General features: G+C 41.9%; 1 protein-coding gene across 1 annotated transcript in view; it reads left to right on the top strand.

Annotated features, from left to right (window-relative positions):
• Window positions 1-12,499, top strand: part of STAB2 (stabilin 2) — an 83,175-nt gene that overhangs the window by 33,713 nt on the left and 36,963 nt on the right. Inside the window, exons 21-34 of the mRNA XM_054060470.1 lie at window positions 208-294; window positions 849-960; window positions 2,223-2,403; window positions 3,419-3,512; window positions 3,729-3,887; window positions 4,279-4,374; window positions 5,157-5,252; window positions 6,223-6,270; window positions 8,677-8,813; window positions 9,274-9,388; window positions 10,342-10,419; window positions 10,596-10,688; window positions 10,799-10,906; window positions 12,267-12,398. Of these exons, the coding sequence (XP_053916445.1) occupies window positions 208-294; window positions 849-960; window positions 2,223-2,403; window positions 3,419-3,512; window positions 3,729-3,887; window positions 4,279-4,374; window positions 5,157-5,252; window positions 6,223-6,270; window positions 8,677-8,813; window positions 9,274-9,388; window positions 10,342-10,419; window positions 10,596-10,688; window positions 10,799-10,906; window positions 12,267-12,398 (1,536 nt within the window). The remainder of the gene's footprint in view (window positions 1-207; window positions 295-848; window positions 961-2,222; window positions 2,404-3,418; window positions 3,513-3,728; window positions 3,888-4,278; window positions 4,375-5,156; window positions 5,253-6,222; window positions 6,271-8,676; window positions 8,814-9,273; window positions 9,389-10,341; window positions 10,420-10,595; window positions 10,689-10,798; window positions 10,907-12,266; window positions 12,399-12,499) is intronic.

Raw genomic sequence — 12,499 nt, 5'->3', positions numbered from 1 at the left:
TGAGGATTTCTAGCACTGACGAGTCCAATATGAACAACGGAAGGATCTTGCAGTCTGTGCATCTCCTTCTTGGGAAGTCAACATGCCTCCTGGTTTTAACAAGACCATTGCAGAGGCACTGCTGCTTCAACACAAGCCTTTCAACACCCAGCTACAAGCATTTGCCAGAGGGCCAAACATGACACAGAGTTTTGTTTTATTTCACAGGAACCAAAGTGTTGTAATGGATTCTTTGGCCCTGACTGCAGTCCATGTCCAGGAGGTTTTTCCAAACCCTGCTCAGGAAATGGGCAGGTAAGTAGAGCATCTGGCAGCACCCTGCACTCCCATGGTGGAGAAGGACAGGCTGTGTCCCAAAAGACCCTGAAGCACTTCTGCACAACAGCAGAGACAGGAGTTGGACTCAATGATCCTTATGGGTGTCTTCCAACTCAGGACATTCTACGATTCTATGACAATATCAGGCTCCATAGAGCTGGACCTGCTGCTTACGTGCAGTGATATCCATAAATGTCAGGTCCAGTTTTATGAAGGAGGGATAACGAATTGTTCTCCTCTCAGATGTCTGAATCGCAGGTTTCTATGGTTCCAACACGCAGCGTACAGGCAAGGTTTGGGCTAAGTGACTTGCACAGCGCAGCTCACTATGTTTATTTTAAAATTGCAAAGAAAGGTAGAATACATAAGAGAAAAGTACAAGCACAAAGGAAAGCTTTTGCTTCGAAACACATTTTTTGTGAAAGCTGAGATTCTTTCTGGTAGCCTATCACAGTCATAATATAGACTGGGGGAAGGATAAATATTTATTTAAATTTATACATAAAAATCACCTCTCTTGCATATCACAGTGCATGGATGGCCTTGATGGAAATGGGACCTGTGTTTGTGCTGAGGCTTTTCAAGGCTCCCGCTGTCAGTTCTGCTCAGATCCTAACAAATATGGACCTCAGTGTGACAAAAGTAAGTACAGCCATAGTTTTTCCGCTCAAAAGTGTGGGATATTTCTTTTGGACCCTAGTAACATTAAGGTAGGATTTAACCGCTAGCTAAACATTCTCTAAAGTGGATAAGCAACATGTCTCTGGGGTACTTCCATTTCTTATTTCAAATGGACACATCGTAAGCCCAGAGTCAGTGAAAATTTTCTCACTGACTTAACTGGCCTTATGCAAGGACGGCAGTTTGCTTTATATTAATTTATTGTTCTTTTCATTTCTGTCTCTCTCACGTAAGTAATTGGAAAAAAAATATCTGCTACCCTATTCCTGTCTAATATGGCCCACAAAGAACAGATTCTAAACGCAATGACAAACGTGTAATCTAGGAACAGCTAGATCTATAAACACGTTGCATTTAGGGCCACTTATGACCATCTTTATAAATAATTTCTGATCTACTGAATAGTTTGTAGTTCTAGCAGTCGTCTTCTATATACTAACAAATTTAACCCTGCTATGTCACTATACTATATTTGAGAGTCTACAGATTTTACATCAAATACAGATCTATTCCACATCTACAAAATCATTTTTAGTCATCTTTTTGCTATGAAACAGCTGGTCATCTATGAAGCACAGTTCACTCAAAGATTCAGAGGTACATAGAAAAGAAACTGAAAGATGAAACCCATAAGAAAGAGTAGTATTGCCTAAGTTCCAGTCCTGTCAACGCAGTATGTGTTGGCTTAACTAGTCACTACCGGCACTTCTTTGAGTTGCAGAAGGCTTACCTACTACATCCTCTGGGCACATTGCTGTGCCTCCCAGAAGCACTTACCAGCATAGTCGCAGCAAAACGCTGATAGGTCTGTGCTGCTTCTCTGTGTACTAGCCCAGCACTGTGCAATTTGTAGGATGCAGAGTCAGTATTACAAGACTTCCCGTATCACTGAAAGTACATTCAAATTTGTGTAATGAAATCACTTTAACACTAGTAGCCTACGACAGAGTATTTTGGTCCTACTTCTCTGAAGTACTTTGAAATTCATTGATAGATAAGTACGCTATAAAGACACAATAGATTTTAAATAGTTATCTATAAAACATAGCTGAAAAGACATGGATATGATAAAGAAATAATAAGTCCCGCAACAAAGTGGGATTTTAAAAATACAAAAGTTTACACTCTAGAAAAACAGGAGAACCCAATTCATAAGAAATGCTATGTAAGTACAGATGCCTTTTGTCACTATGGAATTGCACATTGTAATTTATCTCTATTAGACTGCCTCTGCATTTATGGGAAGTGTGATAACCGAATAGACAGCAATGGCATCTGTCTTCCTGGATCATGCAGGAATGGGTACACAGGGAAACTCTGCGATAAAAAGATTGTTCCCTGCGAGCCCTCTCTACAGCTCTGTCATGCATATGCAGACTGTCAGCTTAATGATGGTGCTGTGAGGTAAGTCAGTAACTTGCATCTAAATAATGTTAACTATGACGTACCTCTTTCCTTATCTGCCTAAATCAAAACAGTGCCTTGTAATAGTACACAAACAATAGCCACTGAAATACCACTATGGAGCAAATAAGCAGAAACATGCATCATGTCAACCTTGAATTGCAAGATAGTACTTTAGTTCTCAATGCCTTATCCTGTACTTTGTAATTGACACTGATAGGACAGATGCATATGGATCAGGCCCTTCTCAGAGGGCTGCCTTCCTACTGACATCTACAAAGGCTCTTAAGAACCTCTTATTACTAACAGTCCCTTAGTGAACTAGGAGTTTGAGCCTTGCTGGAAAAGAATGAAACTCTGAAGCAATCTGGGGACAGAGGGCTCACTTCAGTTAGCTCAGATAAGATTTGCACACCACGACACCGTAGACTTCAGCACAGGCTCTTGAGTCCTGACAGGACTGGTCGCAAAACTCTGGTACTGCTACTGCTGCCTCATACTTGCCTCATTCACCTTCACATGCAGCAGGCTTGCTTCTTGCCACAGTGAGTCACCACAGAAAGAAGTATGTGGGATGCTGCAATAACTTGAATGAAATATCCTCTAGTATGGTTTATTCTGGGGCGGGGTGTGCAAGGATACAAGGAGGTTCATTGTCTTTCATGCATTTCAGGGAAAAAGCTATTTTCTGTGTCACTGAAAGAAAGAGTAACCTCAGCTCATAATTAATTTAGAGCTATTAGCTTACCTTTGCAATGATCCCACTAGTGCAGATTTTTTTCTAATTTTAGTCCCCATCTGATATGCAAAGAATGGATCCCTGATTTTCTTTAATCAACCCAGTCGCTATTTTAGGAAAAAGACATAATGTATGCATGTAAGCTATTTGCATTATGAATCCAAGGCTACCAATTTTAAGCAGCCTACAAATAGCAGGTTACAGTGGTAAACAACTGCTTCACTTTACAGCTGTCCTGTCACATTTAATGCCTCTCTGCTCCTCTTGTCTCTATAGCTGTGTTTGCAAACCTGGCTACGAGGGAGATGGCATGAGCTGCCGCAAAATTGATCCTTGTGCTGCTTTAAACCCAGGTGGCTGTAATATCAATGTAAGTACGTGCTTTCCCCACAGAGCCTGACACCGTAGAAAAGTAGGCAGCAAGGATATTTTGGCCAGAAGTTTTTGCAGGAGTCATCACAATTTTCACTGCAGTAACAAGCCCTTTCCCCCGAGTAGTGGCATTGCTATTGCTCAGACAAGCCTTACACCTGAAGCCAGGTACCACCTAACTGTCCTGAATAGATGCCTCTGTCACCCCTCCCAGGCCGAGTGCATTCAGATAAGCCCAGGAGAGCACACATGCGTTTGCCAGGCAGGATGGACGGGTGATGGAAGGGACTGCTCAGCCATCAATAACTGCCTGATGTCCTCTGCAGCAGGATGCCATGAAAATGCCACCTGCATATACGTGGGGCCAGGTCAGGTAAGTCCTCTCAACATTCACTGTCACTTTCAGCACTAGTTGTCACCCAGTTTGCTCTGCCAGTGCGTCTTTCCTTGTTTCTTCCTCAAATTCTCCTCCTCGCCCCCCCCCCCCCCCCCCAAGCCACAAGGTTGTTTCCACATGGTGCAATCTACCCAAGCAGTCCTCTTCAGTTCTTATCACAGTGCTCACTCCTTCCTATGCGCTGCTGTTCTGGCAGCAAATATTTTTTAGTGAGTATGTTAGTAGATGTCAGGTGACATTGATCAGTGTCATTTCACTGAAGTCAGCGGAACTATGCAGAAACACCGGAACACTAATCCACCTAGTCTAGCATACGCATACTATTTTAATCATTGTAATGAATTGCTGTGTTTTATTGAAACGATAGAATGACTGCAAGTGTAAGGATGGATTTCAAGGTAATGGAATTGAATGCACACCCATAAACTCATGCCTGGAACAAAATGGAAAATGCCATCATCTGGTGAGTAATAAATTATTCTCTGAACAAAGTGTTCAGATACATATCACACCTCGCCTCCTGTGCACACCATAGAACTTCCTTGCCATTTCAAGCCTGCAATTTCTGTTTGAGTCAGAATAAATCTTTCCAAGCAGTGCTACAAGCACCAAAAATACTATGTGAACTACATCAGTACGGTGCATGCGCTGAGAACAGATTGCAAAGACTGCTCCCAGTTCTGCCTGTACTCAAGGAGTATCTCATGACTGAAGCAAATAAATGCTCCTTCTCTACCAGCAACTAAAATCTGGATGCAATACTCTGTTGAAGTGTTTACCTGAGTCATGCAACTCTACACAGGTATCTACCAGCTTTATCAGTAGCTGCATGTGTTCAGCAGACCTGAAGGTTCTGCTGTGCTCTGTAGTGCCTGCAAAAGCCATACCAACCTCAGGCAGGATGCAGGAACAGAGTTAAAGAACACTGGGGAGCTAATGATGGATCTGCCATAGCTGGGTGTTGGGACAAGACCCAACTTATTTATGGAGGAAGTAAGAAGGGTAGAGCAAGGGTTTAGGCTCCTAGATTCAGTGCATGGTGGGCAGGTGAGGGGGTTAGGACCCTCAGATGGTGGAATTTGTCCTATAGAAGAGAGAGGAGGTGCATGGATGGTGGTACAAAGACCCCTTGTTGAGGTTTTGTCTCTATATGAATGTGTATCAGGAGGAGGGCTTACAGACCATCTTTGCTTTTGAGTGGTCTCCTGAGTATTTGACAAGTTTTCCTCTCTTTCTGGTTCATAGGCAAACTGTCATTTTGAGTCTTCTCGTGGCTGGGAGTGTGTTTGCCCAAAAGGCTATGAAGGAGATGGTAGAATATGCTATGGAAATGTTGCAAATGTAAGTAAGATGGTCATCATCTCTGAGCACAAGACCTGCTGCACAGTTCTCACACTGGATCTCAATCAGAGAGTTAGCAAAGCCATTATAAACAGCAAGACAAATATGACGTTCACCAGTGCTACCTGCAGACAGTGTTTCTGCTGGAGACTCTCGCCTGATGCAAAAATGATCTATTATGTTTTTAAAAAAGAGGCCTAAGGGATCCGAGCATATTTCTTTAAGACAAATTAAAAAATGTCAGCCCCAGAGGCCTAAAGTGCAGACGTGCTAAGCACTCATCTCCCAGCTGGGAACAGTGAGCACCCAGCTCCTTTGAAGTTCTGCCTTGAGGTGTCTCTCAGTGGAAATCATCAATTTATCATGTTAAAATAAATCACACTGAGCAGGTGGCAAATCAAATGAAAAGAAGTAAATTGGTGAAATAAATACGAATTTAACAGCATAAGAAAAATGAAAGTGTCAGCTCTCCCAGCCATTGGCAATAACCTTATATGGCTCTTAGCACTTTCTGCCATCCCTGCTCACACCATCATCGTCTCTCTCTGTTCAAAGTATTGTGGCAGAGTAAAGGTTCTTCACTTGCAAGATGATATGTAAGAAGCTGTACATATACCAAGCAAAACAACATACCTTTTTTCAATTAATTTTGCATTGAATATTTAGTGTTACATTCCCATAAAATTAATGCTTAGGCAGATATCAGTATTTGTTACGTACCAAGGTCAAGTACACCTAATACTCCTAAGCAACAGATGGCCTGATTTTCAAAAGAGTTGGTAACTCACCGTTCCCATTTTCAGAAAAACATGAATGTCCTCCTTTTTCACACGTGCTGAACACCTCCTTCTCCATGTCATATCACCCAGGCCAGACACAACAGCTTACTCCACAGGCTACTGCACGTTTACCTAGTTACAGCTAACTTCAGCTTACACACTCATTGCTCTCTCTTTCTGTTTCTAATCAGGAGTTATCTACTCTATCAGAAGCAGCTGCGTTTAACCAGTGGGTTAATGTAAGTACAATTCAAGGCTGAATTTTGGGGGTTTTAGCATGTTCAAGTTGCAGAAAAACATGAGACTTTTAGACTTTAGAAATGGGGATCTCACAGGAATATTTTCATCACGCAGCAGAGGCTCAAGGTCTGGAGACACATTGGAGTGCCTCTCTCACCAGTCACAGTGGGGCTGATCATCTGGTTCCCTACGTCTGCCTGAAAAATAAATTATGATCCCAAATTCAGGCGAGTGAGGAAGCACCAGAAGGAAAGATCATTTTATAAGACCATTCCCTGAAGCAAGGGTCTACCACAAACCATGACTCACTCTGTACATAAATACACCATAGCCCAGACGACAAGCAGCAGAGTATAAGCAAAGCCTGAATGTGCCCCCAGGTGTCTCTTTCCAGCTTCTCTGATGCAATAAAACTATGAGTGGAGAGGGAAGGCAATGCCTTATGCTCCCCATTTTCCTTGAACCCCATGCCAGGAAAATGCAGCTGTACGGCTGGTCAGTATGCTGCTGTCACAGCAAGCAAGAAGGAAAAAAACCTCAGTCTGTGTGGGCTTGACTGAGATGCATGAAATGAAAGATTAGCTCATTTAGCTTTAGATTAAGGAAGAAACAGTAATTTAGATGAAGGGAGGGAAAAAGAGTTTTAGATAAATTTATTGTAACTATCTACTTCTTATTTTCAGGTGGTACCCCACCACAATAACAAACCACAATGGGGTAGGACCTATCATGTTACTGCTGCCCTAGTGGTTTGCACTGTGGGTAAAGATCAAAATCAGTTTTTCTCCACAAAGATCTTAAAACCTAAACGTAAGGATGTATAGCAAATATAGGGGAAACAGAAAGGATATGTTAATGAATAGCGTCAGAAGAAGAAGTCTCGCATTAGCCGCTTTCATGCTTTTTTTTTTTCTTTAGGTGGCTTGGGGATCCTTAAAGCTCTCAGTTGCAAGAAGAACCTCAGGGAGCCGCTTAAAAGAGAGAGCACTGTGGCTAATTTAAATCAGTTCTTTGCTTAGCCCCAGGCTAAGGCTGCAGCACTGCATGCTGTAAAGAGAAGATAAAGTTAAAGAGATGAGCAAAATAAGAAAGGCTGTTCACCTGCTAAAGTGCCCTTTAGATCATAAAGCTGGGGGGTGGGGGGATGGAAATCAGCAGATTCTGCATAATGTATTGAAACAGGGATATGGAATCTCTGCTGCATTTCCATAAAACAGTATCCCTTAAATTAAATAATGGTAGGTAAAAATACAAGCAAAACAGGAACATATATCAATCTGTGTGATTTTTAAATTCATACTTGAGCAGGAACATGATGATTACCACCCTTCATACCCAAAATTTTTCTTGCTGGCCAGGAAGGATGAGAAAGGGAAGTCTGTTGCTATTTCTGTATTCAAATATTTGGAAGGCGACGGTAATGATGGCTAGAAAGAAAGATGATCTTAACAGAGACCAAATTCCCAGCTATTTAGGGGAGCCAATTCCCTTCTTCCATTAAAACCTAGTATGGGTTATGAAAGAATATCTAAAACAAGCCAGCTTCTAGGTAGCATACCAGGTGCAAAGAGGTAGAACCCAAGGTCATATTTCTCCACAAATTTTTGCAGCATCGAAAATGGAAAGTGAAATGGCCTGTGAAAAGTTTGGCAAACCCTATCTTTAGCAAGATCACATTCAAACCTTTAGTTGTCCTTTTTCTACCTTCTACCCCACAAAAATATCCATGCAACTGGAAAAATCCCCTCCAGTGGAGGCTTTCTCCATCTATAAAGCACATACAAACATGGAAAACTAATCAGCCCATGCAGACTAGAGCCCACATCCCCCACCTAAAATTAGAGCTGTCAGCAGCAAGCCCCACTGCAGTGCTAATGGGCACAGATATCCCTAGGACATCCTGAAATATCCCAGCCATGTTAAATAGTCTTATTCCAAAAGAGAACACTGTGTCATGTGGGTTTCTTATTTCATGGTTTGTAACCCTTCTATCTATTAAATAGCATGAAGCCGTCTCTACAAGCAGGTTACTTGAAGTTATCAGTAACCAGTAGTATTTATCACCATGATTTTTTTCTAACATTCGAGTGCATTAAATAGAATCCACGAGACAAACTTTTGTGGGAGACAAATTGTGTGTTTTGTAATAAAAAAAACAGTTCTGACCTAAACATTGCTTCTGCTCTTTAAATGCTGGCAATCTATTCTGTAAAAAATAGGCACTCATTTACCATTTCTGTACAGCTCTAAGTACTTTCGTTCAAGTCATTTCTCAGTATAATAGTCTTTCCTCTCCAGGCAGGTCACGAAGTATGTCACATAGTCCACCTTGCTAAAAAGTCACCAGCTGCTATTTATGGATTGTCCTCAATATGAATTATTTTACACTCTTTACTTTCATACAGGAGGCTGAGATAAACTCGGTGTTGTCCACCACCTCAAACCTAACTGTCCTCGTGCCTTCTCTTCAAGCAATTGAAAACATGGATGAAGATGAGAAAGCCTTTTGGATGTCAAAGAGTAACATCCCAACTCTACTGAAGTAAGTTAAAGGTTTGGGTTTTTTTTTTTTAAGGAATTGTTTTCCATTCCAAACAAGACTTTGGTCTGAAGTCTCTAAAGCAAGGCAGCTCTTAGATTTTTAAGGGAGGTACATAGGATTCCCCTTCTAGTTACAGTGTTATTAATCTGTGTAGCAACTCCACTGAAAACAAAGATGTTATTTATATTACATCAGAAATGCTTAAAGACCAAGCTAAGACCAGAATATAGAATAGAATCATAGAATAGTTAGGGTTGGAAGGGACCTTAAAGATGATCTAGTTCCAACTCCCCTGCCATGGGCAGGGACATCCCACTAAATCTGGCTGCCCAAGGCATAACTGAACTAGGTATTGTACAAACAGTTCCTGCTTTAACCCACAATTTTACACAAACTAAGCATGTTTTTCTGAAATAAATGAGAAAATACAAAACCTTCACATCCAGTTAATCTCCTTTAGGTATCATGTATTGACAGGAGCTTACAGCTTTGCTGATTTCCAGAATTTATCATCCTCTGATGTGCTGCCAACATCTCTACAGAGCAACTTCCTACACTTGTCTAAAGAAAATGGGGTGAGATGACCTGCAAACCACTGTGGTATCATACACCAGACCCTGACCATCACTGCTACCAACCTTCCTGTATTACAAAGCCACACAGGCATTATGTGCCTGTATTTAAAAAGAGATCATGTCATAAAATGAAATGACTAGATCAATTATATTGGGTCCCCTGGAAGAAACATCAACTTGATTTTCTCCACCGCTTTATCTAGTTGAAATTTGTACACAATACTATTTGTTACTAATGTCACAGTGGCTCTTGCAAACATTGAACAGTCTCATAGCCAAGCGGAAGTGCAGTGTCTGCCTGTAACAGCCCATGTGGACTAATTTAAGACAAAAAGCATCAAGGAAACCTAATAACTTATTTTAGGGAACTGGGAATGTGCAAGGAAGCAGTGATACCATGCATATGTCCATATGTGCAACCTGATAGTCCTAAACCACCCAAAAGTACTTTCTAATGGTAAATAACTGATAGTCCTCCCCCCTCAACATTTGTATTTAGTACTCCATGTTATGAGGAGGGTTTTCTGGATGTGCAAATGGCATGTTTAATCATTTCATCCCCATAAAGGAAGAGAAAGGTTCCTTTTGCCTCCCTTTCCCAAGTGAAATACCATGAATGGGGTCCTTCAAAGCTGCACAGGCATGGGAGCATGTGAACCAACACAGGAGCTCATCCTGCTGTGGGGCGGAGGTGAGCACATGTACTCTAAGTAATCACTCAGAACAAGTGAATCCATGGGTTTGCCGGTCTGCAAATGGGGAGCAGATATCCAAGCAGTGCCCCAGAGGCACCTCGCCTGTTCCCTAAGGACAGGTGCACGCTGGTATGAGTGAAGCCGTGGGCGAGCCCCAGGCAAGCATTTGAGAAAGCGTGGAAGTCCACAGCACAGAGCACCAGGAAAGTGCTGCCACTGCAATGCAAAGGCAAACACTTTATCCTTTCCTTCTTTCAGAACCTCACCCTTGAGGGCGCTCACATCATGGCTGGTGACATCGCATCCACAAATGGGATCATACATGTTATTGACAAGGTATATGGCCTCATAGGGAGGATTTGTCCCTCTGCACCATAACTAGTGGAAAATAATTAACACCTCTTGGATAAAAGTGTTTGTGCAGGACAACATACTCTCCTGCACCCAATCCTTGCAGATGCAGCCACAGCATGTGCACAGATGTTGATGTGGAACATCTGCTCCTTTTTCAGGTTTTGACCCCTCTTCGCAGCACCATCATGCCGAGGCTGCTAGCCCGCCTAGAGCAAATGCCCGATTACTCCATTTTCAGGGGCTACATTATTGTAAGCTATCACACTATTTTAAGAATAGAAATGTTTTTCTTTGTATGAATTCGCACTGGTATCAAATTTTTAGTGGTCATTCTGATTTGGTTTTCTGTGTTCCACAACAGCAATACAGCCTGGCAAATGAAATAGAAGCTGCAAACACATACACAGTCTTTGCCCCAAATAATGATGCCATAGAAAATTACTTAAGGGATAAAAAGTCTGCTACTCTGGTACGTATTACTCACAAGACATGTCATAACTCTGTATCTCATCAAGTGGATGGAGTGAGAGGCCATAGAAATAGGAAGAGGGTATTTGTTTTCTAGAAAGCCAGTAAATTTGATTCTATTTTTAACACCAGAGAAGTTGAGTTGGGATGGATCCACCTATATTTTCCTCACTTGCTTGAAGACCCTAGCTATTTGTTCTGCATGTTCTCCTTCTCTCCATTAAAACCATGCTAATAATATCCAAGGCATTTCATCAGTAGACTTTTTTTCCCCCTCAAATATCAGTACAGGAATCACCAAGAGTAACACTGAAATGTGTTTCCTAGGTGAACAACTCCAGTCTTGCATCGTGACTGGCAACTGCATCATTAAAAATGCCACAAAACCGTCCAACTGTTTCTTAAGACCATCCAGATGTTTGGCCTCATCACTTCCACAGGAATGCTATCCCCTAGCTTCTTTCCATTTCTAATCCCAGTTTATAAATTCCATTTTCCAGTCCTCAGAAAAATTTCCTCAGACAAACCCCATTGCTGCTGCCCCCTCCCAAGAGCCCCATGCCCAACCTGGCCACCATATCCTCCCCCACTGGTGGAGACGTATCCATCTCACCTCCCATGCTGACCTTAGTTCTCGTGCCCAGAGCCAATTTATGTAATTTTGACAGCACATTCTGGCCATTTTATAGACCCTTATTCTTATGCCAGGAATATGCTTTAGCTGAAACAACTTCTCTCTCTGGCATTTGTGCCCTGACATATTTACAAGACTAAACGGCCTTCTCATTCCTGTTCATATCCTCCCCCCAAGATAAGCTATCCATTTCCTGCATCATTCCAGCACCTTCTTGGCATGTGCTCTGGTTTGAAACAGCTTTATCTGACAGGAATAAAGAGACACCTTGCAGAGGAAGCTTCGCCTATGACACACGCAATGACATTTATACATCTCTGCCTCTTCCATAAATATTTACTCTGCCTCACTCTGTTCCTACTTTCATGGTCTCCATTTACAGACAGGAAGCTGAGGAACATAGAGATCAAATGACTTGTCCCAAAACATATACTACCAATAAGCAGACTCGCAGCAAAAATCCTGTTTGCTGCCTCACTGGAAGAATTCACTTATCAGTCCCGCCAGTTCAATAGTTTGCAGGATCCCTATGATCAATAAAAGTTTCATTATGACAGGAATGTAGACTCTACAGTAAGAAACATGGAATAACCTGCCAGGTGGAAAAGCTTCTTCTTAAATTCAGACAATCTATGTTATGTTTATAACCTGTGGGGGAAAAAAAAAAGTATCTCAAAGAACTTGCCATGCTTCTTACATAACTCTGAATTTAATTGTGTGTTTGTAGGATAAAGACCTAATCCGGTATCACATTGTACTGGATGAGAAGCTCCTGAAGAATGACCTGCATAATGGCATGCACAGGGACACCATGCTAGGGTTCTCCTACCAGGTTGGGTTCTTCCTCCACAATGACCAGGTACTCCTGTCTGCACAAAATGGGTCTCTGCTTTCTATTAGTCCAGCTTCAACTTTAAATTAACACACGGTCAAAAAGATATGTGCATCCACATTAGCTTC

The sequence above is a fragment of the Cuculus canorus genome, chromosome 1, assembly GCF_017976375.1.
Source record: "Cuculus canorus isolate bCucCan1 chromosome 1, bCucCan1.pri, whole genome shotgun sequence".
Lineage (NCBI taxonomy): Eukaryota > Metazoa > Chordata > Aves > Cuculiformes > Cuculidae > Cuculus > Cuculus canorus.
The sequence above is the reverse complement of the archived record's forward strand: the minus strand, read 5'-3'. Positions and strand labels throughout refer to the sequence as shown.